The sequence below is a fragment of the Toxorhynchites rutilus genome, chromosome 1 (genome assembly GCF_029784135.1).
Source record: "Toxorhynchites rutilus septentrionalis strain SRP chromosome 1, ASM2978413v1, whole genome shotgun sequence".
In the NCBI taxonomy this organism is placed as follows: domain Eukaryota; kingdom Metazoa; phylum Arthropoda; class Insecta; order Diptera; family Culicidae; genus Toxorhynchites; species Toxorhynchites rutilus.
In genome coordinates this window covers 179,591,670-179,618,878 of record NC_073744.1, presented here as the reverse complement: position 1 = coordinate 179,618,878, position 27,209 = coordinate 179,591,670, and the positions used below count along the sequence as shown (strand labels likewise).

At 42.8% G+C, this 27,209-nt stretch overlaps 1 protein-coding gene across 4 annotated transcripts; it reads right to left on the bottom strand.

Annotated features, from left to right (window-relative positions):
• Positions 1-1,762: 1,762 nt before the first annotated feature.
• Positions 1,763-25,769, bottom strand: LOC129763021 (splicing factor 3B subunit 1). Of its 4 annotated transcripts, none has more exons than XM_055761742.1 (7): positions 25,651-25,769; positions 25,112-25,386; positions 24,918-25,044; positions 23,787-23,866; positions 23,530-23,718; positions 9,599-11,788; positions 1,763-2,927 (listed from the first exon to the last, which is right to left on the bottom strand). In XM_055761742.1, the coding sequence occupies exons 1-7, from the start codon at positions 25,676-25,678 to the stop codon at positions 1,863-1,865; spliced, it is 3,954 nt and encodes a 1,317-aa protein (XP_055617717.1). In that variant the 5' UTR covers positions 25,679-25,769; the 3' UTR covers positions 1,763-1,862. The 4 variants fall into 4 exon arrangements, with proteins under 4 accessions (XP_055617717.1, XP_055617709.1, XP_055617735.1 ...); XM_055761734.1 differs by lacking the exon at positions 25,651-25,769 and adding an exon at positions 25,432-25,569; XM_055761760.1 differs by lacking the exon at positions 25,651-25,769 and having other exon boundaries at positions 24,092-25,044; positions 25,112-25,134.
• Between the last annotated feature and the right edge of the window lie 1,440 nt (positions 25,770-27,209).

Below are 27,209 nucleotides of genomic sequence, written 5' to 3'. Positions count from 1 at the left end.
CTCGGCGGTCGGTGCTTCGGATCGTTATCCTGCATGGACTGCCATTTCAGAAGCATCTCCAACTCGGCGTGTGGCAGCATAACATCCATTAGGATTTGGGTGTAGAGGTACTTATCCTAATCTTATCAACCCAGTACAGGAGGTCAACCCCGTACCAGGTGAAGCACCCCCATAGCATAATGTTCCCTCCTCCATGTTTCAAGGTGTTCGTGGTATACTTTGGCATGTAAGTGCAGCCGATTGGGAGGTCGATTCAAGTTTTTTCTGTCCGACCAGATGATGTTTACCTTCGTCTAATCCAACCACAGTATATTTCGCTTCTGCGTGAACTTCAGCCGCACCTTCAGATGCTTCGGCGTCAGCATCGGGACCTTCCGTGAGCTTTTACCGCCTAGCCCCTGATCGGTCAGCCGCCGCTGGAACTGTCTGGGAATTCGCGGACAAGTGCAGTTCGTCCCGTATCTTTTTCGAGGCTTTGGAGGCCCGCTTCATGGCAGAGTCGTCCTTCGCAGTCGTTTTCCTTGGGCATTAAACACGAAGGTTTGAGATCGTCCTAAGTACTCTGAGATTTCGCGTTGGTTGCTGCCTGCTTTGGACATTTTGCGGATGACCATCCGCTGTTTCCATGCAATCATGCGCGCGACTCATTTTTCGTTGACTGCAACTAGAATTCCAGAATTAAAACCTCACATACTTCTTGTTTACATGATAAATACTTAACAGGATCCGAAAACACAAAATATCACCGAGAAGCAATCAATTTCCTTCAAAAATCGATCGAAACAACACCCAAAACAGCCGAAATGTGGAACTGGTCCTAAATTTCGTAGCGTCATTTCAGTTGTTTAGTATGCTCAAAACACATTTTTAATGAATGACTATTGTTTAAACTACAGATGTTATAAATTTCTTCGAACAATGCAAATAAATTATTATAAATGGATTGAAGCACTACTGTATATTGTATATTGAGGCCCAACTCTTCCTGGATCACCCGACAAGATTTCTCGGGATCGGATCGAACCAAACGGCGAATAAGGCGATATGTGTGAATTGAGGTTTTATGAGGCCTTCCACTTCCGGATTTCCGCTCTACTTTTCTATGAAATACCATATTTTTCTGCGATTTTACGGTAGCTCACATTCGCTTTCAATTTCCAGCGACTTTTGGCTCATCGTCTAAGTATCAAATAAATATGCTAATATTTACATAGTTCCGAAGTATCTTATGTTTCTACCTTGAACCAAACCTTTTTTATTTTTGACAGCTACTCGACAGAGCTTCAGACGAAATTTGCTATCGTGTAAATAAGCGTGAATAAGCAGTGTAGTTATATTTGTTGCTTCAAGGTATCCTGACTAGATTATATAGGGATGATCGAATCTCCTACTTTATTGTTAATATTCGATTATACGTTACTAGTAGTAAAAGATACCAGTTGTTCACTTTTTATTTCCAATGCCGTACCGATGAATGTGATACTGATGATAGTAACATTAGAAGAAGCGACGAAGAAACGTCCTCCAGGTTCTATTCGGACACTGGGAACAAACACTGGCAAAGTTGTCTTGGCCTCAATCGAAGTAAAACCGTACAGTATGACATATTTTCTCTGGGCAGGTTTCCATCTTTGACACTTGCTCAAACAAAATTGTGTCTAGCAATCAGATTAATATTGTTTTTCTAACGCCATCTATTCGAAAAATATTGGATTTGTTTTCACTTCAAGGAACTTTCTTTCGAAAACAGCTATTCTGCGGATTCTCTGCAACACTCTACGGACAGGTTTAATTATACGTTATTAGGTAATGATAAATTTGTTTTGTTTCACAATCAATACGGCGCGCGAGGGAGTGCCGCCCTAAATGTTATAATCCAACTCGTATCTTATATACTGATTCTGAGGGTCATTCGTGATGCGGGGGTAACCCACGATAAGCGCATCCTGCGCCCCTATATACAACGAGTTGTAAATCTTCCAATAAACGTCCCTCACTTTCCGTGCCGGATGGAACAGCCCCTGGAGGGTGTACTGCAGGATCTTGATGGGTCCCAGCGCGACCCGCAAGCCCTCCACGGCGTCCATGAAGGCCTGAACCAGATGGGGGGACGTCTCGAATATGTTGGGCCAAACGTAGTTCAGCAGATGAATGAGCGCATCCTCACAGCCAAAACCGTACACTCCCAGGGCCATGTGCTTGATTGCGGCGCAAGCGGTCTGTCGATGGACCAGATCCCGGTCCATCAGGGCATCCTCTAGCAGAGGACACACGGCGTAGATGTAATCCTTACCCATCTCTCCGATGTACTCGAACAGGAATGACAACGACTTGAGGACACCGTTTTGAACGTTCAACTCCGGCACTCGGTACTCGTTCATCAACGCGGGCAGCACGGTGAACGGTCGACAGGTTTCCGCCACGATGGCAATGGCGACCGTGGTGCAAACACGATTCTGACGCTCCTGAACCTTCAAATTGTTCAGCAGCGTGGCCAACACATCATGCGGCCCAATAGCTTTAGCGATGTAACCAAAGGTGTTCACCGTGGCTCGCCGAATAGCCTTTTTGTGAGCCTTCAGCAGCTCCAACAGCTCGAAACAGATTCGCATCCACTCACGGGCGGACACGTACTCCGGCCCACGATCGGCAATACGTCCCACCAAATCTATACAATTTTCCTGTACCTTTTCGTGGCGATTTTTTAGGATGGGTGTCAATCGGGGCAGGAGATCCTTGATGGGAGGCGTCATTTTGGTCATACCGATAACGTTGACGATTGCTTTCAGAGCTCCGAGGATGGAACCCAACACTTCGGGATATTCCTCGCCCAAATACTCGTACAGGACGACACCCAAATGTCCCATCAGCTTCTCCTCCTGACAGGTTTTCATGACCACCGCTATGCGGGAGATTAAATCCGCCGCCTGTGGAATGAAAAAAAAGGTTGTAAGCATGCTATTTTTTGACGATGATAGTCCCACCACCTTCCCCTACAGATGTTTGAGGAAAGACACTCGGTAATTACCAATTTAAAACAAATAGTAGTAAAAAGAGAATTTTCGACACAGCACTATCCGTTAAAAAAATATTTCGTAAGTTACAATTTTCGTCAAGGGGGTCTTCGTAGCCTAATTGGTTGGTCACGGCCTGTTGCATCGATAGAATAGGAATACTCTTACGCCAAAAATAGCTACTGTGTAATATACAACATGAGATAAAAATATACACGAATGAATTCGGCTCTGTTACAGCTGAATTGCTAAATGAGCCTAATAAAATAAACAGACGGGATAAAGAAATCTCAAGAAATAAAAAAAATATTTCAGAAAATACAGCTTTATCGCGAGAAATGCAGTGCCTTCTGAATTCTGTAAGTGTTGTTACATTTATTGCTTTGAAGTACAGACCAGATGATCGACATACCAAATTAAAGCAAACTTAGATACAATAGTCTGTTTAGGCTGCTCACGGTTCCATTCAAGATTATGGACCGCGGTTTGCTATTACTAGGTTCCAATAAAGATTTCGAAATCTTCCATAACTCTTTGCAGTTGTTTTGCTGCTGATCAGTTTCCTCAGACTATATTCACAATGAATTTTCATGAGCGGTTATGAATATCTATTACGGGCGATCGTGTACATTAGAGTGCCAATGGATGTATGGGAAAAAGTGACCCTCGAATTTTCAAAGCGAACTTGATTAAAAAAGTTGATTCCCACGAAAAACTACCCTATGCAGAATATCAGCTCAATCGGACTTCATTTACTAGTATCGCAAAGCGGTCAAAGTTTGAGTTTTTTGAAAATCGAAAAATCACCCAAGGGGAGAGTAAAGGGAATCGAAGTTTTCGAAAAAAAAATGTTGATGCCAAATGTCTTCAAATTGCATGAAACGTCGAGATCTACTGTCATCTCGAAAAAAAACGTCGCTCTGGGACTTTGTCGTTTTTTCCGGAATACGAGGCAAAACGTATGGCTTAGGGTACCAATCAGGGTTTGCCAATTGATCTTCTTCTACTTCTTCTTTTTAAATGGCACTAACGTTCCTAGAGGAACTTCGCCGTCTCAACGTAGTATTACTTGCGTCATTTTTACTAGTACTCAGTTTGGATTTCTATGCCAAATAACACGCCTTGAATGCATCTGAGTGGCAAGCTCTAGAATACGCGTGATCGCAGTGCAAGTCGGAGCAAATTTCACTGAATAAATCGCGTTCGTTCGTTCAAGTATAATTTTACAGAAATCATTTCCCCCAGTGACATTTTGTTGTTGTTATGTGCTACAAATCACGACACAAAAGAGAACGAGACAACTCTGCTTCGATTCACGCTTCATAATACGCCAGCACGCAAGCAAAACCGTCATGTACGCTTTCGGTGCAGAAAGTTTATTTTCTTCTTTGCCTCTAACATATACATATCGAACCGCTCCATGCATCATGAAACAGCAGGATCATACGGACTACGCAAAGCGAATGATTCATATTCAGCTAATGTAGCAGATCCTGATCGACAAGTCTCTATATGACTATATGATTATAGATAGATAGAAGCTAAGGGAAGGGTAGTCAAATTATATTTCTTATTCATACAAGTATCTGAACGACCCACCCATGTTTGGTTATATATTCGTGAGAGGTTACTTGCATGGCACATTGTGTATCATTCGATGTTGATCGAAATCCAAACACTGGTGCCAATGAAAATCATCATATCGATTTTTCATACGGGACTCCCTGCGAAATGTTGATTTGCACGATAAAATACCCTCTGCAAAATATTAGCTCATTCGGACTTCATTTACTATTGTCGCAGATGTCAAAATTTAAGTTTTCTGAAAATCGAAAAATAAGAAAACTTGAATATTTGAAAGTATTCTTAACAAAAAATTCTTCTCGGGAGGGACGAAGTTCACCAGGTCAGCTAGTTAACAATAAATGAATCGCCGCGACTGCTGTACAACAAAAAAGCACGCCGGGGAAGGCGAAAAAATGCAAAATTAAACGAGAACCGGCTGCTGTGGCAACCGTCTCTCTGCTTATCCTGATTATAATACACCCAGGTTTTTTTACGCGGTTTTTTTTACGATGTTTTTGACGTAGAACTACGTCTTTCATTAAGGGTGCCAAATCAGAAAACAGGTCACGTTTTTATGAAATGAAGTTAACGTTAATAACTATTTTGCCACGAACGGATTTTGGCGATTTACATACCAAACGAATCGGAAATTCCATAAGATTTGTTTGATATGCTATACATTACAATCCCATAATCTGTATATGGTTTAAATTGATGAAAATTGGAAGCTTTCGCCATTCCTCCTACATTTGTTCTGTCCATTTGTGTGCTTTCCGGAACAGAGTTGTCAATAACGAGTAACTTTTCGACGAGCAACGAAGGGGAAATCGTAAGATGTTAAGTCTCCGTGTACAAAGGAAAAGAAGAAGAACGAAGGGGAATATTTACCTAGAGTATAAACAGTGGATCTCGCTGAGACAAACTTTCATTCTTCGTGAGGAATTCGACTGAACTACATCGTTGCTGGGCGAGCTGGTCGGCGAGGGATCGAATGTCTTTCTCAAGGCAATGGGGGTGGAGGAGTAATATGATGGATAAAGTAAAGTTTTCCAAGGGCCTTTTTGAAGGTTAGAGACGAATGAACTAAAGAAGTTTATAGTCACAGGCAAGCAAGGAAGGCAAACATTCAGTATCATTCTGTATTCAAAGCAATGAATATCGCTTGTTCTTCCTTGTTTTACGTCATCACATGTCTTCGTTTCGGATTGAGTTGTGGACGCGACCAAATTACTCACACGCTGATGTCTCTGGTATTACAATCATTGCACCAAACTGACGCCATTGCATTAAGGTTCTGAGCTACACAATTGTGTGGAGAATCATCAAGCTAGGCTAACGTCAGCTCACCAAGAAAATAAATGTTCTGGAATTTTGTCAGTGATTTGGTTTCGCATGACGGTAGGAAAACTCTTTCCATAGAGGATGACAGCTAAGCTAATCTAGACTGGCAATATTAACAGAAAGGGCTTCTGTTGAGAAGAGTGCAAAAAGAAGATAAGTGTGTGTATATTTAGTAAGTTCAAGCCATCGATATATGGATATTTGTATGCGTACGTGCGTGCTTCTTAACCCGTACGTAAAAATAGTGCATCTTCGCTACGCTGAAACCCCATTTGTATCTGCTCCCGTGTGCCCTGTAACGATGCAACAACCGCCTAATTTTTTATGCTATGATTGATGATTGTTTGGCAAATTATGCAGTTGTAATGATAAATATGAACAAGGAGGGGAGATAGGGGGAGGGAAATATTTACGCTTGGGTATTAGTAATGAATCTCTGCTTTGATTGTTTTATGTCATCAATGCATTGAACTGACGCTATGGTGAAGCAGTGTGATAAGGTTGTGCATCCAAAAAATGTTTGGGGAAAACCAAGTTATTCAATGAGTTATATTCAGTTATCAATTCATTTGGGCTCGCGTGCCAGTCGCAAAACTGCTTTCAACTAGGATTGCATTTGGGCTAATCTTGATCATAATGGAGCAGTGCTATTCTTTTCGAGGTTGTTGAGATTAACAGATAGAGTTTATTTTGTTTATTTAGTCACCAAGAAAGTAATAGTCGTTCTGGAATTTTGTATGTGATTTGGTTTCGCTTGCCAGTAGCAAAACTTTCTCAACTAAGGTTGACAGCTGCGCTTATCTCGAGCATCTATTGTTCCGCGAGCACAAGAATGAATCATCAAACAATTATCGTCAAATGATTCTACAATAAAAACATTTCAGGGCGATCAAACTGGTAGAATGGTAATTTCAAATTTTTCGTAGTATTATAAAATAATATCTGTTATAAACAAGCGACTTGAATTTAACTACTGTTCTACGTCAACAAAGCGGTCGTGTCTTGAACACAACCTCCGATAATTTTTTTTACGCGGATTTTCCAATTAACGCGATTTTTTTTTACGCTGATTTTCCAATTAACGCGGTACCCGCGTAAGAAAAGACCAGTGCAATATCACATCTCCCCCTCAGCTCACATTTTTCTCTTATGTTTCCTCAGAGCATATTACAGTAATTAATGCTTGAACGGAGCTTAGCGCTTATGAAAGAAATAAGTGCTGCACCTTATCACGATTCTGACGTAGATTTTAGGTGTTAACGGGCAGCTCAGCGGGCTGTACAACGGGGCGGGGTTTTTACGGGCAGCGATTCGTGAATGGATTTCCCTGTCTACTTAGCTCTTAGCTTAGGTCCAACAGTGGTACTGCACGTGCCTCGGCAGTAGAGTGTACACATCACAAAAGAATCTTCTAGCAACAGCGGATGCGAGTAACAATCAACTTTTTACTTCCGTTCTACGTAAGGATAGTCCCATTTGATATCTATTATTAGGTGACATGGTTTTTTTTACGCGGATTTTCCAATTAACGCGTTTTTTACGAGGTACGTAACCCCCGCGTAAAAAAAATCTGGGTGTACACAAAAAGCACACGAACGAAGGCTTCGCTTCGCTTCAATATTTATAAACTACCATAGCACAAAATCCAAAAGGTAAATGATTTTGGCTTGTCCAGTCGAAAATATGATCATGGTTTGTCCACTTTTTTGAATGCTTGAATGCTCAGCGCACGTTTGTCAAATCAGGTATTGGAATGTTTCAAAACATATAAATGAAATTGTCTTTTTCATGAATTACAGTAGTTTTACAGAATATACAGAACGGATTCACATATTTTAGAAGTTTATAAAGTCCACCGTCTATTGGTGTTAATGCGCCCCTCATTTGAGCTATCTTTTAATCAATCGCCAGATGATTATTTAGCACGTATTCAGACCTTTTCTGGATTATAACACTTACAAATGTTGTAAACATCATGATTGTACACCATTTGTATCAGATTTACATAGCTAAACCATGTAATTAACGCATTTAGATGACCTCAATTCTGATCATGAGTTGTCCGATTCACTAATATCGTTTTGTCCACATGATTTCTATGGCAACCGCTTGGCACGCTGCAGTTTGTTTATTGTGTCCTTCGCGCACAGCAGAAATAAAGTTTCTCTGTGTTAAGGTGAAGGTGGAAGCTAGCCATTGTAGTAGTATAGGTAAACCCTCGTGTAAAAATGGGGTAATAGTGTTTGTGAGAGAAGAGCAAAGCACACGTAAATAGATCAATTCACTTATCAGACTGTGTGGCGCTTCATTGACACGATTCTTTGAATACATTTGAAAAAAAAAACAAATAACAATTCAATACTAAAGTAAAATGTATGAACGATATGTTCCGATGAACAATTGCAAATATAAATATATATATAGAAGGTGCATTTGCATAAGATTCTGATTATACGCGAGCGTAACATGAGCAAATTTATAACACATGCGAATTGGGGCACTTTTGGTATTAACAAGTTCTTCCGCATAGTAACTCGATGTTGACAATTCCTTAATATTTTCCTTCGTTGATCGTATTGTTTTCACATATTCACGTTGGAAAGCCGAGGCATTAAGATTGAATTTAATACTTTTCCGTTTACTGTTTTTGAAAGCATTGGCAGCCGTGGCAGTGTTCCGAGCTCTGCAATACAATTTTCTTACCCAATGTTAAAGTTGCTAAAACTTACATTATAGACCCATTAAACGTAAAAATAATAATTGCATTGATATCAACACAATTTTATTCTATTGATTTTCATGACATGGGACGCTATGACTCCGGAATAACATTTTATTGAGTGGTTTTTATAGCTGTTTCGATGATGTTGTTTGGCATCAGTGTCGAAAAAATAACGATGCTTCCACCAATACAAACAAAACCATTGCAGAAGATTGAAAAACGAAAATTTAACTTTCAGAGCACTTGCTCGAGTTTTCCGACGTTCTTCACTATACGGTGCGAAAGCAGATGAAAATTTAATATCTTGTGAGTAATCGATTAGAGTTTGGTTGATATTACTTGATGGGAAGTGTGCGAAAACGATCATTTTCTTCACACTGTTTCGCAAAATTATTGATTTTCGGGCGAGAGGTGAGGGAGGTAGATGAAAGAAATGAGCGCCATCGTGGCAGCCATTTGTGGCTAGCTTCCACCTTCACCTTAAGTGTGAACCTTTTTGAAATGCCCAAGAAAAGGCAATATTCTGAAGAAAGCCTAAATTGTGAATAGTTCAATATGATGACAGTAAACTCAAACTATGATAAATGCAACATCTACTTTAAAATTCGAATTTTTTCATTCAAAAATAGTGATTTCTAAAACCGGACAGACCATATTTTTTTTGGACAAACCATGATCATAATTTCTCTTTGAGGAAAATCGTTAAAAAACACAAAAATTCAAATAATTGTAACGCCTTATGGTAGTATTAGCAACTAGAGACTTGGGGCGTTTCAACAAACCCGAATTCGTATTCATTATACGTGATTTTCATGAAGAAAAATCGATTTACATTTACTAGTTGCGTGAAAACGCCCTAAATTGGACAAACCAAGATCATTTACCCTTTACTATGGCCACCATGATAACTCATCCAACTATGTATTTTATCATTCAACGTTATCCTGGAACTCACCTGTTGTCGCACTTTCGCCGACTTGTTGTTCAACCGCCACAGAATGGTACCACAAATCTGCGGTAAGTACGGCTTGACCCGTTTGCTGAGCTGATTCACGATCGTGCCGAAACCATTCAGCATGACCACATCCTCGGTGGTCTGTTCCTGGAAGGCGTACAGAATACCATCGATCAACTGCTCCTCCAGCCTCGAATCGATATCCGCCGCCCCCAGATTCCCCATAATCTTCTCGATGGTCTCCATCACCATCTTGCGGTACTGCTCGTTCTCATCCTTCAGATCGTCCACCACTCGATTGATGATTTCCGAGGCGCCCACTTTGTTCGCGATCTCCACCGTCGTATCCACCAGCTGCCGATAGTTGCGCCTATCCAGCGCCATCCGATGGTTCCAGAAGTGTTTGAAGAAGTGCGGCAGAATTTCCTCCTTGATGTACTGCGCTTCCACACCGTCGGTGGCGCAGCACTGCTTCACAACCTTCAACACAATCTTCTTCATTTCCTCGTCGGGCGATTGAAACTCCCGGATCAGAATCAACATCACTTCTCGGGTGTAGTAATTGGCGTACTCGGCATCCATCAGCGGGATAAGATAGCCAATGGCTTTCAGGAAAGCGGCCAGACCTTTGCCACGGTGAGTTCGGATACCTTTCCACAGCGGTTTCAACACCGAATCGAACGATTCGATACCGTACGGAGTGGCAGCTTCAGCAAGCGCAGCCAACGCCAACGCAGTAATAGTACGAACTTTCTGCTGTTCATCAACCAAACCATGCTCGATGATTTCCACCAGTGATTTCAGATGGGGCAGAATGGCACACCCCATGAGGATTGCGATCTGCTGAACGATTTTGATACCGGTGTGACGCGCTTGCCAGGATTTCTTACTCTTGCATACGGCCTTCAAGAAGGGCAGCAGCGATGGAATGCCAAGAGCGGAAGCTACCACCGCGAAAGCACGAGCCGTTGTGTTACGCACGTACTCATCGATATTGTCGATGTCGGGTCTCATTGTGGAAATCATAGTGGCCAAACCGGCAGCCTTCGCCAGATTGGAAATGATTTCACGACCCTCCACGCGAGCGTAGTAATCTTCATCGATCAGCAGCGGTTCGATGACGACCAGAATCTTGTGGACGTACGGACGAACCAAATCGTCCAACTTGTACAGAATTCGATCGATGACTTTCACCAGCAAGTGACGCTCTTGATCTTCCAGCGTGGGACTCATCAGCAGGGGGAGGATTTGATTGAAGAGGGGACCGGCGCCGAACTCGCGTGCTTTATCGGTTATCTGTCTCAGAGCAGCCTTTCGCATTGGGGGCGTTCCGTTCTTGATCTTCAGCAAAAGTTTCATAATCTTCCGCTCCTTCTGTTCGTCCGGACTGAGGGCTTCCTCGTCGACGTCGATCAGCAACTTGTCGAAGTACTGTGCGTCCTCCGGTTTCATAAACGGTAAATTGCCCTTCGGTTGGTTGTCGATAAACTTCGCGCTCTTGTCCTCGGCCTGGATGAAGAATCCAGCGGGGGTTCCAGCCATTGGTGTCGGCGTGGCGGTCAACTTTCTGGCTGGCGTCCGAATTGGGATATATCCTGCCGGTGGGGGCAAAATCTTGTATCCCGGTGGGAACATAGAGTCCAGTTCCTCATCGCTGAATGGTCTGTTTCGTTCGTCGATTTCTTTCTCCCAACGGTATGCTTGAAGCTGTTCCGGTGTCATTGCAGCCAAATGGCTCGGTGTAGGTGTCGCCATGGCCATCGCCTTGTGCCCAATCGGAGTGGTCCCACCGGGTGTTAGTAGTGGCGTGGCGTGTCCCGGGGTAGCGTGCGGTGTCGGGGTCATCGCAATCGAGGGAGTCATTGCCGAGGGGGTTGCATTGGAAGGTGTCTCGTCCCACCGGGAACGACGCTTGGAAGCAGGAGTGGTGCTATCCATCACACTATCGGTTGGACCCCGATCGGCTCGTGGTGTTTCCGCCCACGAATGGCCCGGTGTTTCTCGTTCCGTTTTCGGCGTTTCATCCCAGCGATTGCGGCGGGTTGATTTCTCCGCTGGCGTTTCCCGTCCAGGAGTAGTTCCCGAGTGGGCCGGTGTGGCGTCCCAGATCCGGACGCTTGGAGTGGCGCCGGGAGTTTCGCTGCCCTTGTGACCCGGTGTTTCGTCCCAGCGATGATCGGCGGGGGTTTTCTGGTGGAAGAAAAAATTATTAATGATCTGTTGGATAATAACTGTTACAGCTGATGTGATCCTCCGTAAAGCCGAGAGGAAAAAGAAACAGATAGCTTTCTCGATTTAGCCACTTTAGAGAGGATTATATCACAAATACACTGCGTTTCATAACTATAGAACCGCTTCATTTTTCTGGGTTTCCAGAGATACGAGGGCAGTCCGATAAGTACTTAGCCTACAAAAAAAAACAGAAATTTGAAAAATGGCCATTTATTTCTCAACATAGTCTCCTTTTAGCTCAATACACCAGACCCAGCGATGTTCAAACCTCTTTAATCCATCTGAAAAATACGTTTTCTCGAGGTCTGCAAAGTAGGCCTCCGTGGCGGCAATGACCTCCTCATTCGACTCAAATTTCTGCCCGTCGAGTGACTTTTTCAGGTTTGGAAACAAAAAAAAAGTCGCACTTGGCCAAATCTGGAGAATACGGTGGATGGGGCAGCAGTTTGTGGTGCAATTCGATCAATTTGGCCGTGGCGACGGCGGAGGTGTGAGCCGGTGCGTTGTCATGGTGGAAGAGCACTGTTTTCTTCGGCAAATGGGGTCGTTTTTTCTGCAATTCGGCATCGAATCGGCCCAATAATTCGGCATAGTAGAGCCCTGTGACAGTTTTGCCCTTCTCCAGGTAGTCGATGTAGATCACACCTTGTGAATTCCAGAAAACGGTGGCCATCACCTTTCCGTCCGATAGGACAGTTTTCGGATTGCGCTTAAATAGGGTCAAACTGCTCTGAAGTGGTCTCACGGTTGCGCTTGTTGTCCGGAGTGAGCAAAGGCCGCACCCATCGCGCCGACTTAATGCAGGATATGAACCACTCGATCTTTTGAGATGCCTACTGTTTCAGCTATCTCGCGCACATTCAATCGGCGGTCTGCCAATACGAGATCGTGGTTTTTTGTCACGTTATCCTTCGTGGTAGCCGTTTTCGGGGCACCTGGGCATGGCTCATCAAAAACCGACGTTCGACCACGTTGAAACTCGTTAAACCAATTTTTGATGGAGAAGCAGAAGTGTCACCGTATACAGCATACAAGCGCTCTTTGATTTCACTGCCCGATTTCCCTTCCAAAAACAAGAATCGAATCACCGACAGATATTGCTCTTTTTCCATTTTTCGGTCAAAACAAAACTACAGGCCCGGATCACAATATATGATTTCCTGCCGATCTCACCAAACACACAGCAAAAACCTGGCGCTTGACATTCAACTTCCCACTACCAAACACAACCCGCTTCAAAATTGGATCGATTGTGTTGCAATTCAGCAGCTATTCATAGATGGAAATTCCGTTCCACATTAACTCATGTGACAGAGCTCCTTTTTGTATCCATAGTCATTCGAGTGGCTCCAAACGGATTTTATGCACAACATTCAGCACAAAAGCATCAATCTTCACTTCATTTTAAAGTTCATTAACAGCAAACTACAGGAACATTATTTGAAAAGGTTTCCGATTTTCCAAGTGCGAACTGGCGGAAAGGCTTCCGATTTTACGGCTACACGTTTCACACCTTCCGTCAGATTTTGTACCGCTATAGTATCCACCTTCTTAGATGGTGCACGTCATTTTACTTTACACTGTTGTTCATTTCAAACTGTTTTCGGAGTGCTCTTGAGGTTCCGCAATATTTTTCAATTAGGTGCAGCTCTGGCGCACTTGGAAGGTATTTCTCCTCGGGTGGATGATGATCGACTGTGACAGGATGTTTTTCAAACTTCTTTTTCTCGTAGTGAACATTTTTTTACATAAATATTCTGATTGTGGGGCCAGTTACGGAAAAATCGCTTTTCAGTCCACAAATATAAATCGGCTCGTAAACCAAGTACTTTTTTTTCGGAAACTAACATTTTTGTTTCACTTTCTCTTCTTTTGCGGTACCCAGTTAACCTTGATGTGGGAATTGTTTGAAATCCGGCTTGGCGTAATTTCCATTATCCATTATGACAGCGCATCTCAACCATCACTACTAGGTGGTAGCCCGACTCCATGTTAGCACCTCGATAGATTCTAGCGTCATTTATGTCCGAGAAGCAGTGTTGTAAACGATCGACAGTTTTGATGATCACCATGTCATACTGCCCTTGCGCGAAAGTTACGGTTCAATATGTACTGTGAACGTGACCAATAATGCGTTGCTCGGCTCCAACAGTCACATCAGAAATAAATGCACAGTCGAGAACACGACCGTCAGTTGAATATTTAAATGTTCTCTCTTTCTATTGAACGTACCCAGAAGAGTGATAAAAATATGCTATTTTCATTCTCCTATTCGTAGTCATAACTATCCTTCAATTTCGGTTATTTTCTGTAGTTTTAATGTCATTTAACTGCCAGTGATAATCGGCCTGATTCTACGCGGCGTGTGAGGTGAGATGACAATTGTCACATTACCATCACGCAACTCTCCTCACTCTATTCCTACAGTCGTGTCGGATGCCGTGAGAGGTTCATTTGATGTATGTGAGAGGATGAACAGCAAGTGACAAGGCGTTCATTCTGCTGGTTGCCAAATCTGATCAAAGATGCCACATTCGCACATATGTTCACGAATTTGCAGACATTTAACTTTTGTCACAATCTTTTATTCCTGCTGCAGGTTGATTAAAATAGTGACAAAACATTATTGATTCCATATGATAAACAATTTTTTATCGCATATATTTGAGAAAAAACATCTGGCATCTCAGAATTTTATTTGTTTCGCTCAGAGAGGTCAGGTATTTGTTTTACTACAGTCAGTGCCGTATCTATAGATCTGATTTAACTTGGCCTGTTGTTAGCATAAAAATTTCGTTGTGTATCAGGACATTCTGCCGAATTTGCAGGTATCTGATTTAGATTTAGTGAAACGGGTGATTGTATTCTGTAAAGTTCAACATTTTTGTTTGTTTTGGTCCTAGTTGCTGCTGCTCTCTGCGCTCTCAGCGTTGAATTGTTGCTATAGCTCCGGCTCCGTCGTATACCACGGCTTCTGAAATAGATACGCAGTTCGGTGACGATGAATCGCGGCTAAATAGATGAAACACAAGATCCATGTGATAGATATATTTTAGAGAAAATAAATAGATTTCATGAAATGGAAATAATTCCGGTGTGCTTATTCGTCCGATTGAGGGATAACAGATTCACTACCGCTTTCACAAAAAAATCAAACTACTTGCAATTTGTCGCTCGTACTGTGAAAATTGAAGATAAATTGAACTTATTGATACATACAATACCATTACTATCGATTCTATACGACCCAAAAAGACACTCTCTCCTCTTCCATTTTTCATTTGTTTTTATGCGCTGTCGACACCTCAAGACATGTCGACGATTGTCACCTAGAAGTCCCAGTTCATGTGACAATCGTCACGTGTATTTGAGAGCGGGAATACGGTGAGAGTTCATTCAAGTGATTTTTCTCACGGCATACGCCTGGTGGAATCGCGTGACATAAGTGACAATCGTCATCTCACCTCACACTCCACGCAGAATCAGGCCGAATATTTCTCCTCTCTTTATTCTGCTTTTGTGCACACATACATCCACATCCTCACACATCCATAAACGAGGGATGGTACTTGCACGGATTGCTCATATCTATCGATTACAAATGTGTTGAATGAACGTTTTAGGCGGTGACATTTTTAGTACGACGGTCGACTGTCGGCCTTATTCTGCGTGGCGTGTGAGGTGAGATGACAATTGTCACTTATGTCACGCGATTCCACCAGGCGTATGCCGTGAGAAATCTCACTTGAATGAACTCTCACTTTATTCCCGCTCTCAAATATACGTGACGATTGTCACATGAACTGGGATTTCTAGGTGACAATCGTCGACATGTCTTGAGGTGTCGACAGTGCATGAAAACAAATGAAAAAAGGAAGAGGAATAATAAGTGTTTTTTTGGGTCGTATAGAATCGATAGTAATGGTATTATATGTATCAATAAATTCAATTTATCTTCAATTTTCACAGTACGAAAGACAAATTGCAAGTAGTTTGTTTTTTTTTTGTGAAAGCGGTAGTGAGTCTGTTATTCCTCAATTGGACGAATAAGCACACCGAAATTATTTTCATTTCATGAAATCTATTTATTTTCTCTAAAATATATCTATCATATGGGTATTGTGTTTCATCTATCTATCCGCGAGTCATCGTCACCGAACTGCATATCCATTTCAGAAGCCGTGGTATATGCCCGAGCCGGAGCCAGAGCAACAATTTAACACTGAGAGTGCAGAGAGCAGCAGCAACTACGACCAAAACAAACAAAAATGCTAAACTTTACAGGATGCAATCAACTGTTTCACCAAATCTAAATCAAATACCTGCAAATTCGGCAGAATGTCCTGATACACTAACAACAGGCCAGGTTAAATCAGATCTATAGATACGGTACTGACTGCAGCAAAACAAATATCTGACCTCTCTGAGCGAAACAAATAAAATTCTGGGATGCCAGATGTTTTTTCTCAAATATATGCGATAAAAATTTGAAATATTTGTAAATATGTCCTAATGTCTGACATACTGACCAGCTTCGTTTATCATATGGAATCAATAATGTTTTGTCACTATTTTAAATAGCCTGCAGCAGGAATAAAAGGTTGTGATAAAAGTTAAATGTCTGCAAATTCGTGAACACATGTGCGAATGTGGCATCTTTGATCAGATTTGGCAACCAGCAGAATGAACGCCTTGTCACTTGCTGTTCATCCTCTCACATACATCAAATGAACCTCTCACGGCATCCGAAACGACTGTAGGAATAGAGTGAGGAGAGTTGCGTGATGGTGATGTGACAATTGTCATCTCACCTCACACGCCGCGTAGAATCAGGCCGTGTATGTTCATTTGAGGATGTTCATTAATGACACAGCACATACGTCTCCATAAATAGTCATACGATTGTGACCACTAGCCAGACTGGTCTTAGGATATTCTCCGCTACGCTGTCTATGGCTGTTTTTATCATGCTCCAACAGTCCTCAGGAGGAGCTTCGTTAATTTTGTCTTCTTCCGGCAGCGCAGCTCCGAACGAATGCGCGTAGTTTTCGGCGACATTTGCTTGTTTTATCCGCGAGCATCGGTACCGAATGTTGTTTACTTTGGAGGGTTTTGGGTGCGTCTCAACCATCACTAGGTAGTGGTCCGAAACGATGCTAGCGATGCTGATAAGTTCTGACATCAATTAGGTGCAAGAAGTGATGATCATCCTTCAGAACATGGTCGATCTGGGATTCTGTTTTATTTGGCGACCTGAAGGTATTTCGACGAGGGTATTTATGTTGGAAAAATGTAATACTTTTGGAGGTGAAAAAATGGATGAGTTTAAGGCCGTTTATATTAGTCAACTGGAACAGTTCCTGTTCATTTGAAATCTCTGATGATGATCTTTTTTTTTCCCAAAATATATTTTTTTATTAAGGCACATGTGGCGTTAGCCTGACGGGGCCGGGAGTCCAATATTTTGACAATTTTTGTCTTACAACTATGTTAGTAATATGTAACCGATTACTCGCGGTTGGCTCGAGGTTAGTATTACAAGTGTTCTCATAATTGGTATGTTGCAGTGTTCGATGCTCTGTACGTGTGCCCGACACGGGATACTTCCTATTGGGATGCAGCTGACCATTAATCAGCAACGCCCACCTAGTCTGTACCCCATATCTAGCGTGGTGCGTCTTTCTCGACTCGAGGAATCCAGGATAGAATGGTCACTAGCCGGCGCAATCATCAGCTCGTGTAGAGTTGTCATGAGCGGTACAACCTTTGGCTCTTGTTGAATGATCAGTGGACTGCACAACCTTCGGCCCGTGCATCTGTAAAGAGTGTGTGTATGTATTGCCGCGACTAAGTAAAAGTTTATCGTTCGGATAGGAGGGATATGAAACGGGGACACAACGAAGGAAACATCATTAAACGTTGACATCGGTGTTTCTGAGGAACAGGTATAGATGAAGCAGAAGATCAGGATCCCGGCTACCTAAGATATCCCGGACGGGGATATCCGATTGTCTGCCTTGTGCTCTCAGTGCTTTAGAGAGCTGAGAGCGAGCAGCATGGAACCGGATACACGACCAGACAACATGCTCGATGTCGTGGTAGCCATCGCCACAATCACAAAGATTTTTTGCTGCGAGCCCAATGCGATAGAGATGCGCGTTTAGGTTGTAGTGATTGGACATAAGCCGAGATATCACGCGAATGAAATCACGACCTACATTCAATCCCTTGAACCATGCACTCGTCGAGACCTTAGGGATAATCGTGTGTAACCAACGACCGAACTCATCTTCACTCCACATGCGCTGCCAACTAACGAGTGTGTCCTGACGAGGAATGTGAAAAAATTCATTATAGGCAATTTGCCTTTCAAAAAGTGTGCCTTCTGAAGCGCCCACCTTAGCTAGCGAGTCCGCTTTCTCATTCCCCGGAATCGAGCAATGAGAGGGAACCCATGCTAAGGTAATCTTGAATAATTTTTCGACCAAAACACTCAATAGATGTCTTATTCTTGTTAGGAAATAAGATGAGCGTTTATCAACTTTCATTGAGCGGATTGCCTCTATTGAGCTGAGACTGTCTGAAAAAATAAAATAATGGTCGATGGGCAGTGTTTCAATGATCCCTAGAGCATAGTATATCGCACCCATTTCTGCGACATACACGGAACAAGGATCTTTGAGTTTGAAAGAGGCACTGGAATTTTCATTGAAGATGCCGAAGCCAGTGGACCCGTTTATGTATGAACCGTCAGTAAAGAACATTTTATCAGATCCAACTTTCCCATATTTTTCCGAAAATATCGACGGAATAACATTGGAGCGTAGGTGATCTGGTATTCCATGGATTTTTTGTCACATGGACAGATCAAAAATGACAGAGGAATTGCAAAAGTATGGGAAGCAAACTTGGTTGGAAATGCCTGGTGAAGGGTGCACGTCGTGGGTAAGGTACTCATGGTATAAAGACATAAAACTTGACTGAGGAGTCAGTTGGAGTAGATTTTCGAAGTTATCAATCACCAATGGATTCATGATCTTGCAACGGATGAGAAATCTGTAGGATAATTCTGTGAACCGAAGAGTAAGCGGGGGTACTCCTGCCAAAACTTCTAGACTCATCGTATGTGTCGAATGCAAACACCCCATGGCTATACGCAAGCAACGATATTGTATCCTCTCCAGCTTGAGAATATGAATCCTGGCAGCTGATCGGAAGCAAAAACTGCCATATTCTAACACTGACAATATCGTTGTTTTGTACAACTGAATGAGGTCTCCTGGATGGGCGCCCCACCATGTTCCGGTTATTGTTTGGAGAAAATTGATTCTTTGCTGGCATTTCTGTTTCAAATATGTCAAATGTGTCTCCCCCAGGTACATTTAGAATCAAAATATACACCCAGGTATTTGACAAACATAGAGTGTTGGATCGTTTTGCCGGATAGGTAAAGCTGGAATTGGGCGGGTTCGTGCTTCCTAGAAAAAACGACCATTTCAGTTTTCTCCGTAGAGAATTCGATACCCAGCTTGAGGGCCCACGTGAACAGATTGTTCATGGTATCTTGCAACGACTTTTGCAGAGCGACGGGATTAGTACCCGTGATGGAAATAACTCCATCGTCTGCAAGTTGTCTCAGCGTGCAGTCTCTAGTTAGACAATCATCCATATCATTGACGTAAAAACTGTACAAGAGGGGGCTTAGGCAGGAGCCTTGTGGTAGGCCCATAAAACTGTAACGAGAAGATTTCGAGATGCCATGAGAGAAATTCATGTGCTTTTCTGACAGTAAATTGTACAGAAAATTATTCAGAATTGGTGAAAGTCCACGATTATGAAGCTTCTCTGAGAGAATTTCCATGGAAACTGAATCAAATGCCCCTTTGATATCGAGAAAAACGGAAGCCATTTGTTCTTTGCGAGCAAATGCGATTTGGATTTCAGAAGATAGCAGCGCGAGACAATCATTCGTCCCTTTACCTCGGCGGAAGCCAAACTGCGTATTTGACAGCAAATTGTTCGTTTCGACCCACTTGTCCAAACGAAGTAGAATCATTTTCTCTAACAATTTGCGAATACAGGATAACATTGCAATCGGCCTATACGAGTTGTGATCGCAAGCCGGCTTGTTGGGTTTCCGTATGGCTATCACTCTCACTTGTCTCCAGTCATGCGGGACAATATTCAGCTCCAGAAACTTGTTGAACAAGTTCAGCAAACGCTGTTTTGCCAAGTCGGGAAGATTCTTCATCAAGTTGAATTTAATCTTGTCCGACCCCGGAGCTGAATTGTTACATGAGAGGAGGGCAATTGAGAATTCTACCATCGAAAAATTCTCATAATCGCATTGAAGCGCAATATCGCGTACGACGCTTTGTGCAGGAACAGAATCGGGACAAACCTTCCTTGCAAATTTGAAAATCCAACGGTCAGAGTATTCCTCACTTTCATTGGTATGGTTCCAGCCACGCATTCTCCTAGCCGTATTCCAAAGAGTACTCATAGCGGTCTCCCTTGACAAACCATTGACGAATTTCCGCCAATATCCACGCTTTTTTGCTTTAATCAGACCTTTTAGTTTGGCTTCTAGAGCTTGGTACTTTCAAAACCATTCCACTAATCCAGTTTTCCTGAATTTTTTGAAAGGGGATGATTTTTCAAGGTAGACCTTTGAACACTCCCTGTCCCACCAAAGTGATGGAGGACGACGTCGGAAAGTGGTAGCCGGTACACGTTTCTTTTGAGCTTGAAGTGCGCTATCGTAAATCAAACTTGATATAAAATTATACTCTTCAAGGGGAGGAAGTTCATGCATCGAAATGATTCCTTCAGATATTAATTCTGCAAATTTTCTCCAGTCAATATTCTTCGTGAGGTCATACGCAATATCGACTGACTCACTAGATTTTGATTCATTGGCGATCGATAAAATTATTGGTAGGTGATCACTACCGTGGGGATCTTGGATTATCTTCCATGTGCAATCCAGGGATAATGAAGAAGAGCAGAGAGATATGTCTAGCATGCTTGCCCGTGCAGGAAGGTTGGCTATCCTAGTTGCTTCCCCAGTATTTAAAACTGTCATGTTGAAGTTGTCGCACAGATCATAAATCAACGTGGCACGGTTGTCATCGTAGAGTGACCCCCATGCTGTTCCATGGGAGTTGAAGTCACCTAAGATTAACCGCGGCTCCGGTAATGTCTCGATAATATCAAAGAACTGATGGCGGCCTACCGTAGTCCTGGGAGGAATATATATCGAAGCAATGCAGAGTTCTTTGCCATTGATTTGTATCCGGCAAGCGACAACTTCAATGCCTGTAATCGATGGGATAGTGACTCTATAGTGACGTGACGTGATAGTGACGTTTTTTGATCCCCAATAGTACGCCACCAAACGAGTCGTTACGATCTAGGCGAATAATGTTGAAATCGTGAAAATTCAGCTCGTCGGCTGAACAAAGCCATGTTTCACAGAGAGAAAATACATCACAGTTAGAACAGTGAACTAAAAATTTAAATTGGTCTAGTTTAGGGATGATGCTTCTGCAATTCCACTGTATGACAGTGGTCAAATCCTTGACCTCTTGCGCTGAATTAGGCATCGAGGGAAATGAACGCTGCTAAAAAGCCACATTTTTCTTTCAAAAATGTTCTCACAACCGGAAGCAAACATAATACTATGCTTTTAAGAGGATCATTTATATTTAAAGCATTTAAAATGTTATCCACAAGGTCTGAAAGCGCAAGCAGGCCAGGTAGTGGCTGTTGCTTCGACCGCGAAAATGGAACAGACGTGTTCGTTGTTGTTCCGGAAAGTGCTGAGGACCCCTGGTTGGTAGCATGACCACGTAAACCGGGAGGTACTTGCTTCGGCCTATTCTCAGCACGTTCAGTTCGAGGCTTCATTCCAACTTGGGAAGTTTCGGTATTCTTTCTGGGGAGTGATGGAAAAGAAGTAATTTTTCTTTTCCTGATGGCACCCTGCGATGTACCGGAACATCCGGCATTGGGAGCGTCAGCAACAGGCTCGTCGTTCTGCAGAATGGAGTAGGGATTGTCCTGTGTCGTTGGCACGGAACTCTTAAGCATTTCTGCAAAAGTCCGCTTGGAACGTTCCTTTAAGGAACGCTTGAGTTTTTCCCCTCATTGTTTGTACACCGGGCATTGAATAAGATCATGAGGAGTCCCGCCGCAATGAAGACACTTGTGCTCTTTCGCGCAAGGATTCTCATCATGGCTCTCTCCACAATCTGCGCAACGTTTTTTATTGCAACAATAGGCGGCCGTGTGACTGAGTTGCATACATTTGTTGCATTTCATTACCCGGGGTACAAACAATCGAACAGGTAAACGAAGTGCCCCTATTGCAACGTAATTTGGAAGGGCGGAACCCTCAAAAGTCACACGAAAAGAGTTTGTCCGATTGAGAATTCTTTTGTCATTTTTATGTGACACAGATTTCAGTCGATCGCATGCAAGAATCTTCACAGTTTTTAGTGTGGAGCTCTTGAAGTGACCGACACCATCGATTATCTCTTTTCGGGTCAAACCCTTTTCGGTTATTACGCCGTCTATTTCGACGTTGCAACAGGGTACGTATACACGATACTCAATCGCAAAAAGGTCGCAGCGCGTTATTTTGTTCGCTTGGGTCCTGCTTGAGACGACAACTCGTAGTTTGTCTGGCCCCATCCGTGTAATTTCGGTAACGTCAGAAAAATGTTGAGTTAGTTCCTTCGAGATGCGAATGACATTGAGAGGTTTGGATTTTCGTCTAAAGTACAAAATGAATGGGGCTTTGGAGCCTTCAGGGTATTCTTTAGGACGAAAATCCTGTTTCTCGTCGATTTCCTCATCTTCGGAACTATCAACTTCGTAAACAGAATTTTCTACCTCAATTTCTGCTTCAACCTCCTGCTCTTCAGGAGGAGGTTCGGTATCAGAAATATTCAATTGCGTCAACGGGGGGTCCTTTCCGCCCTCAGCCATATTAGAAAAATCGGCCAACTGTTCGATATGAACAGAATATAATAATTATCAAAATGAATAAGTAAAAAAAATATTATAAGGTTATGCTGCGGATAATATTTATATTAATTTATTTTATTTATATAAAATTCTAAAATGAAAAAAAGTTCCAATAAAATTTCAACGGTAATGTAACCAAGAAAAAATAGACACCCCTAATGCCAACGTTTGCCGATTTGGTAAACACACAGATGAACAATGGTGTAAATCGAGCACAGATGGTAGAAGGAATGATAAACTTATACTTGCCGCTGCTGTGTGGCGTGTGTGATGAATCTGTCTGAATTGTATCCTCTGCGTCTCGGTCGCGCACCACTTTGAGCTTCGCTCTACTCGCAAGCGCAACCGATGAAAAAAAAACACAGTCTGATTCGATGTGGAAAAAAACACCTTTGTTGGATCGTTTCGAAAACCTGTCCGATCTACTTACGAGTTATTGATCTTGATATCATGTTTTGGACAGCGGGTATTCGAGTTCCAGCGACGCGCAGAAGTCGTCTATCATCATCGGGACCCCTCACAATGAAAGCTGTGCCCAGCTCTTTATTCAAGAAATGACTGGGCAGCAACAAGTGCTTAGGATTGGATAATTTTTGAAACGCAACCGATCTTGAAACAAACTCGTTCGGCTCAAACCTTTGTAGAGAGAGAGACCGCCTCAGACTTACCTCAGCATCCCAAGTGGGGGTGGCCGGAACCGCAACCTTCTTCGGTGGCACAAAGGCTTCCTCCACCGTCTGATCCCAGCGGCCTCGTTTCTTCGCCTCGACAGGGGCCGGTTTGCTAGCGTCGCCATTGCTGGAACTGGTCACTTTAAGTGAGCCATCCTTCGCCTTCTCCTGGATCTTTTTGCGGAGCTGGAATTGAAACAACAATTCATATTAATAATCACTTGCCGTTAGCCTTTAATTCGCCGATTGCTTACCTCGACCTCTTCCCCTTTGAGCATCTGCTCGCGCATAATTTCCGTGTACGAACGGGATCCGATATCGGGAGTTTTACCGCCTGTAAGACATCCAAACAAGCAAACAGATTGAAAAACACTGATTAGAGCCATTCGGATCGTGGATCGCATTGCGTTTGTTTAAATCATATACAAAACGAGACAAACTTGAAATTAAATACCCGAAAGAGCTATATTCGATCGCGATTTTTTAGAGGATGAAACGAAAGGAAGGGTGGTAAAACACAAGCTCTAATTTCAAGTTTCGTCCCGGCAGTGATACGTACGTGCTCCAGCCAGATCCTCTGTGCGTGAAACATTCTTTCTGCGCTGTTACAACAAATTTACTAATACTGTGTGACAAACTAGGGGGATTTTACGAAATTACTACTTCGCAGAAGAAGAATGCTCACGGCTAGTGGCTTTAATTTGGGGTTTGAGAAGGGCTTCCTAAAAAAATCTCTGTGATTAATAGTTTTGTTTTCAGGTAGATAAACACACTCATTCACCATTCTCACAAAACTTGTCCAAGCTCCTCGGTGGCGAAACGGAAAGCGAAGAATCATTCCAGGCTTCGAAGTTTTTTTTTTTCAAACCGATTAACGAAACGAACACTTATGATTGGCGCGGCCATTCTCGAATCATTCTTCCCTTTCCGAAGATCCACCATTAGAAATCGAGCGAGCAGGAACTATTAACCTGAGAAACTGAGAGCCATCCTCGGCGGTCTCATTCTGACACGGACGTCCGCAACCTGCGTGGTAAGTGGTTTTCGTTAATCAAAAGTGGCACTATTCTGGATACTCAAACAAAGCGCAACAGAAGAGCCAAAAGAGGACTTATGCACCCCCATGGTTTGTCGTCTTGCATTGCGCGTGTTTTGTGTTTTGTTTTTTTTTTACTTGTTCCGTTCACCCAAGGCACGCATTCACTCCAAACTTTCACTCACTCCCAAAGACTAACTGTGCATCGAATGGTGGCACAGGAAGTGCACACATTTTAACGCGGATCGAACGAACCGTCTGTGCCACCATTTGTGCAACGATAAACCGACTAGCTGAGCTTATGGACTGAACACTTATCAACTGATATTTCAAGAGCTTCGAAACTTACCATCTGCGAAAGGATCGATACGTTCCGGTGAGATAACGAGCCGACGTCGCTTCTGACGATATTCGTCCTCTTTCTCACCGACCGTTGGTCGGCGTCGATCCGCAAAGGGATCGTAATCTTTCTCAGGCTGCAAAACAAAGCAAAAATCACGTAAATAATCCACCCATTCTAATCATTCCGTTAAGATCCCTCACCTGAGCAACATCATTCAGCAGAGCGGCCGGTGCGGTGTATCCTGCCGGTCGATTACCCCGCCCGAGCGGGATCCCATCGTCCTCGTCGTCATCCACATCGTCGTTCGGCGCGATCGATGTGACGTATCCTTCGTATTTACTCTTTGCGTTCCCCCCATCGTACAGCTCGCTATCATAGTAACCGCTCTCGAGCAGCCCAACGCCCTTGTCTTTGGCCGCCTCGGCAATTACCTCTTTTTTCTTCGTCTGGATATCGCGTATTTGCGCCTCGATATCTGTGGAAAAAAAATCAAAAACAACTTCAAAATCGAATCGTATACAAATCGCAATCGTTTCCGGACGTCTCGCAAAAACAAACATGGCTGCTACGGGAGAGAACCATCTTCGTCGGTTGTCTTTGCGAACGATTTATAACATTGCGTGATTCATCCGGGCAGATTCTCATTTGGAACCGCCTTCGGCGGATCTTTACCTTGCAGATCGAACCAATTTTGGCGGTTAAAAGTCGAAAATCTCACTGAAATAATACAATTACTCACCTTCGTGCGTCCGCGGTATGTTCTCCATTTTTCACTCAATATTTTTCGGTGCACTTGCTTGACAGCTACTCCGGCTAGTAGTAGGGATGCGAAAGAAGATGTTGATCCGACTTTGTAAGGTTCTAAACAAGTGCGCATCGGGTGGGCTGGAATAAGTGCGATTCACATACAACATACACGTCACGTTCACGTCACGATACGTCTATGATTCTACCATGCAATTCCCATGAAAACATTCACATACACCAGCAACGTAACGACCCGTCAGCATACGTTCAACGAAAACGACCGGCAGGATTTGTAGAAAATTGTAATATAAAAAAATATATAATATTGTAAAATAATTGACGGAGACGGACGGTTTTTGTCTGGGCTTTGTGTCTCGGCTTTTGTTTTGATTTGGTTGTACAGTAATTTACATTTAAATCGACATTAAGCTAATTTAACCGATCTGTGATGCAACACGTTTAATTAGACATTTTTACCTCTAATTGGACATTTTTGTAAATATTGAATTCGGGGCCCAAATTATGGCCCCACATTGAAAGTCGCTAACAGTCGCGAATGGCCGATTACTGATCAAAATAGACTCCAATACGACACTGAGTGGTGCCTCAGCATATCGCATTATAAGTAACTTACTGTACTTTTTATGCCAACATATCGCTTAGCTCCAAATTTCGGAGTGAAAATCATTCGCGACTAGTTGAGAGAATTATTCTATTTATTATTGTTGTTGAATAAGGGTCGGACTACGGGGTTTAAGCATTTAACCTTCGGTTTCTTCACCTCTGCTTAAGATTTAAGCGAGGCTTAACGGCAAGTTAAGCCTCGCTTAACTTTTTTCCCATTTCTTCACCTCCGCTTAACGGCTAAGCCAGGGTTTAATAAAGCCTGGCTTAGGCTAAGCGTCGCTTATCTTAAGCGGTGGTCTATGACCGCTTAACGCCGTTAAGCGGTCGATTTTCAGTTTTTGCTTTTCTTCACTGTTGTGCTTTGGTAGTAGTAGCAGATATTTTTTCAGCCATTCAACTAGTATTAAAAACGATTTTATACAAAATGTCTTGTTATCGTAATTGTGTTTGGGATACATATTATTGGAGATTTTTAGATGATGATGAAGAAAATAGTGAACAATACGGCGAATTACTATTAGCACGTCGTCAATATAAAATGCGTGTTCGAATAAATATTGATAATTGGGACGATCTGGATTTCTTTATGAGATTTCGTCTTCAGAAGAGTACGGTCATGATGATACTGGATATCATACAACCTTCTTTAGAAATCGTTGAGACAAGGTAGAAAATATAACCTGTATTGCAGCGTATCTGAAAGATATAATTCTTACATCCTTTGTATCTATGTTTTGCAGATCGCGTTATATTCAGCCATTAGTACAATTATTGGTGGCTCTTCGATTCTACGCACTAGGGTCGGTGCAGATAGCCGTCGCTGATTTTGCTGGTATTTGCATTTCTTCTGTGTGTCGTATCATTCGTCGTGTATCTTTTGCGTTAGCTCAATTACGGTCGCGGTTTATCAAGATGCCGAAAACG

Bases quoted from the DNA above. Each gene is read 5' to 3' on its own strand.
- LOC129763021 (XM_055761734.1), bottom strand. From the start codon at position 25,471: ATGTTTGTTTTTGCGAGACGTCCGGAAACGATTGCGATTT. The intron at 23,867-24,917 runs GTAAGTTTCGAA...GATGTCTTACAG, and splicing joins TATCGATCCTTTCGCAGATG to GCGGTAAAACTCCCGATATC. The intron at 2,928-9,598 runs GTGAGTTCCAGG...TTCATTCCACAG, and splicing joins CGGCGAAAGTGCGACAACAG to GCGGCGGATTTAATCTCCCG.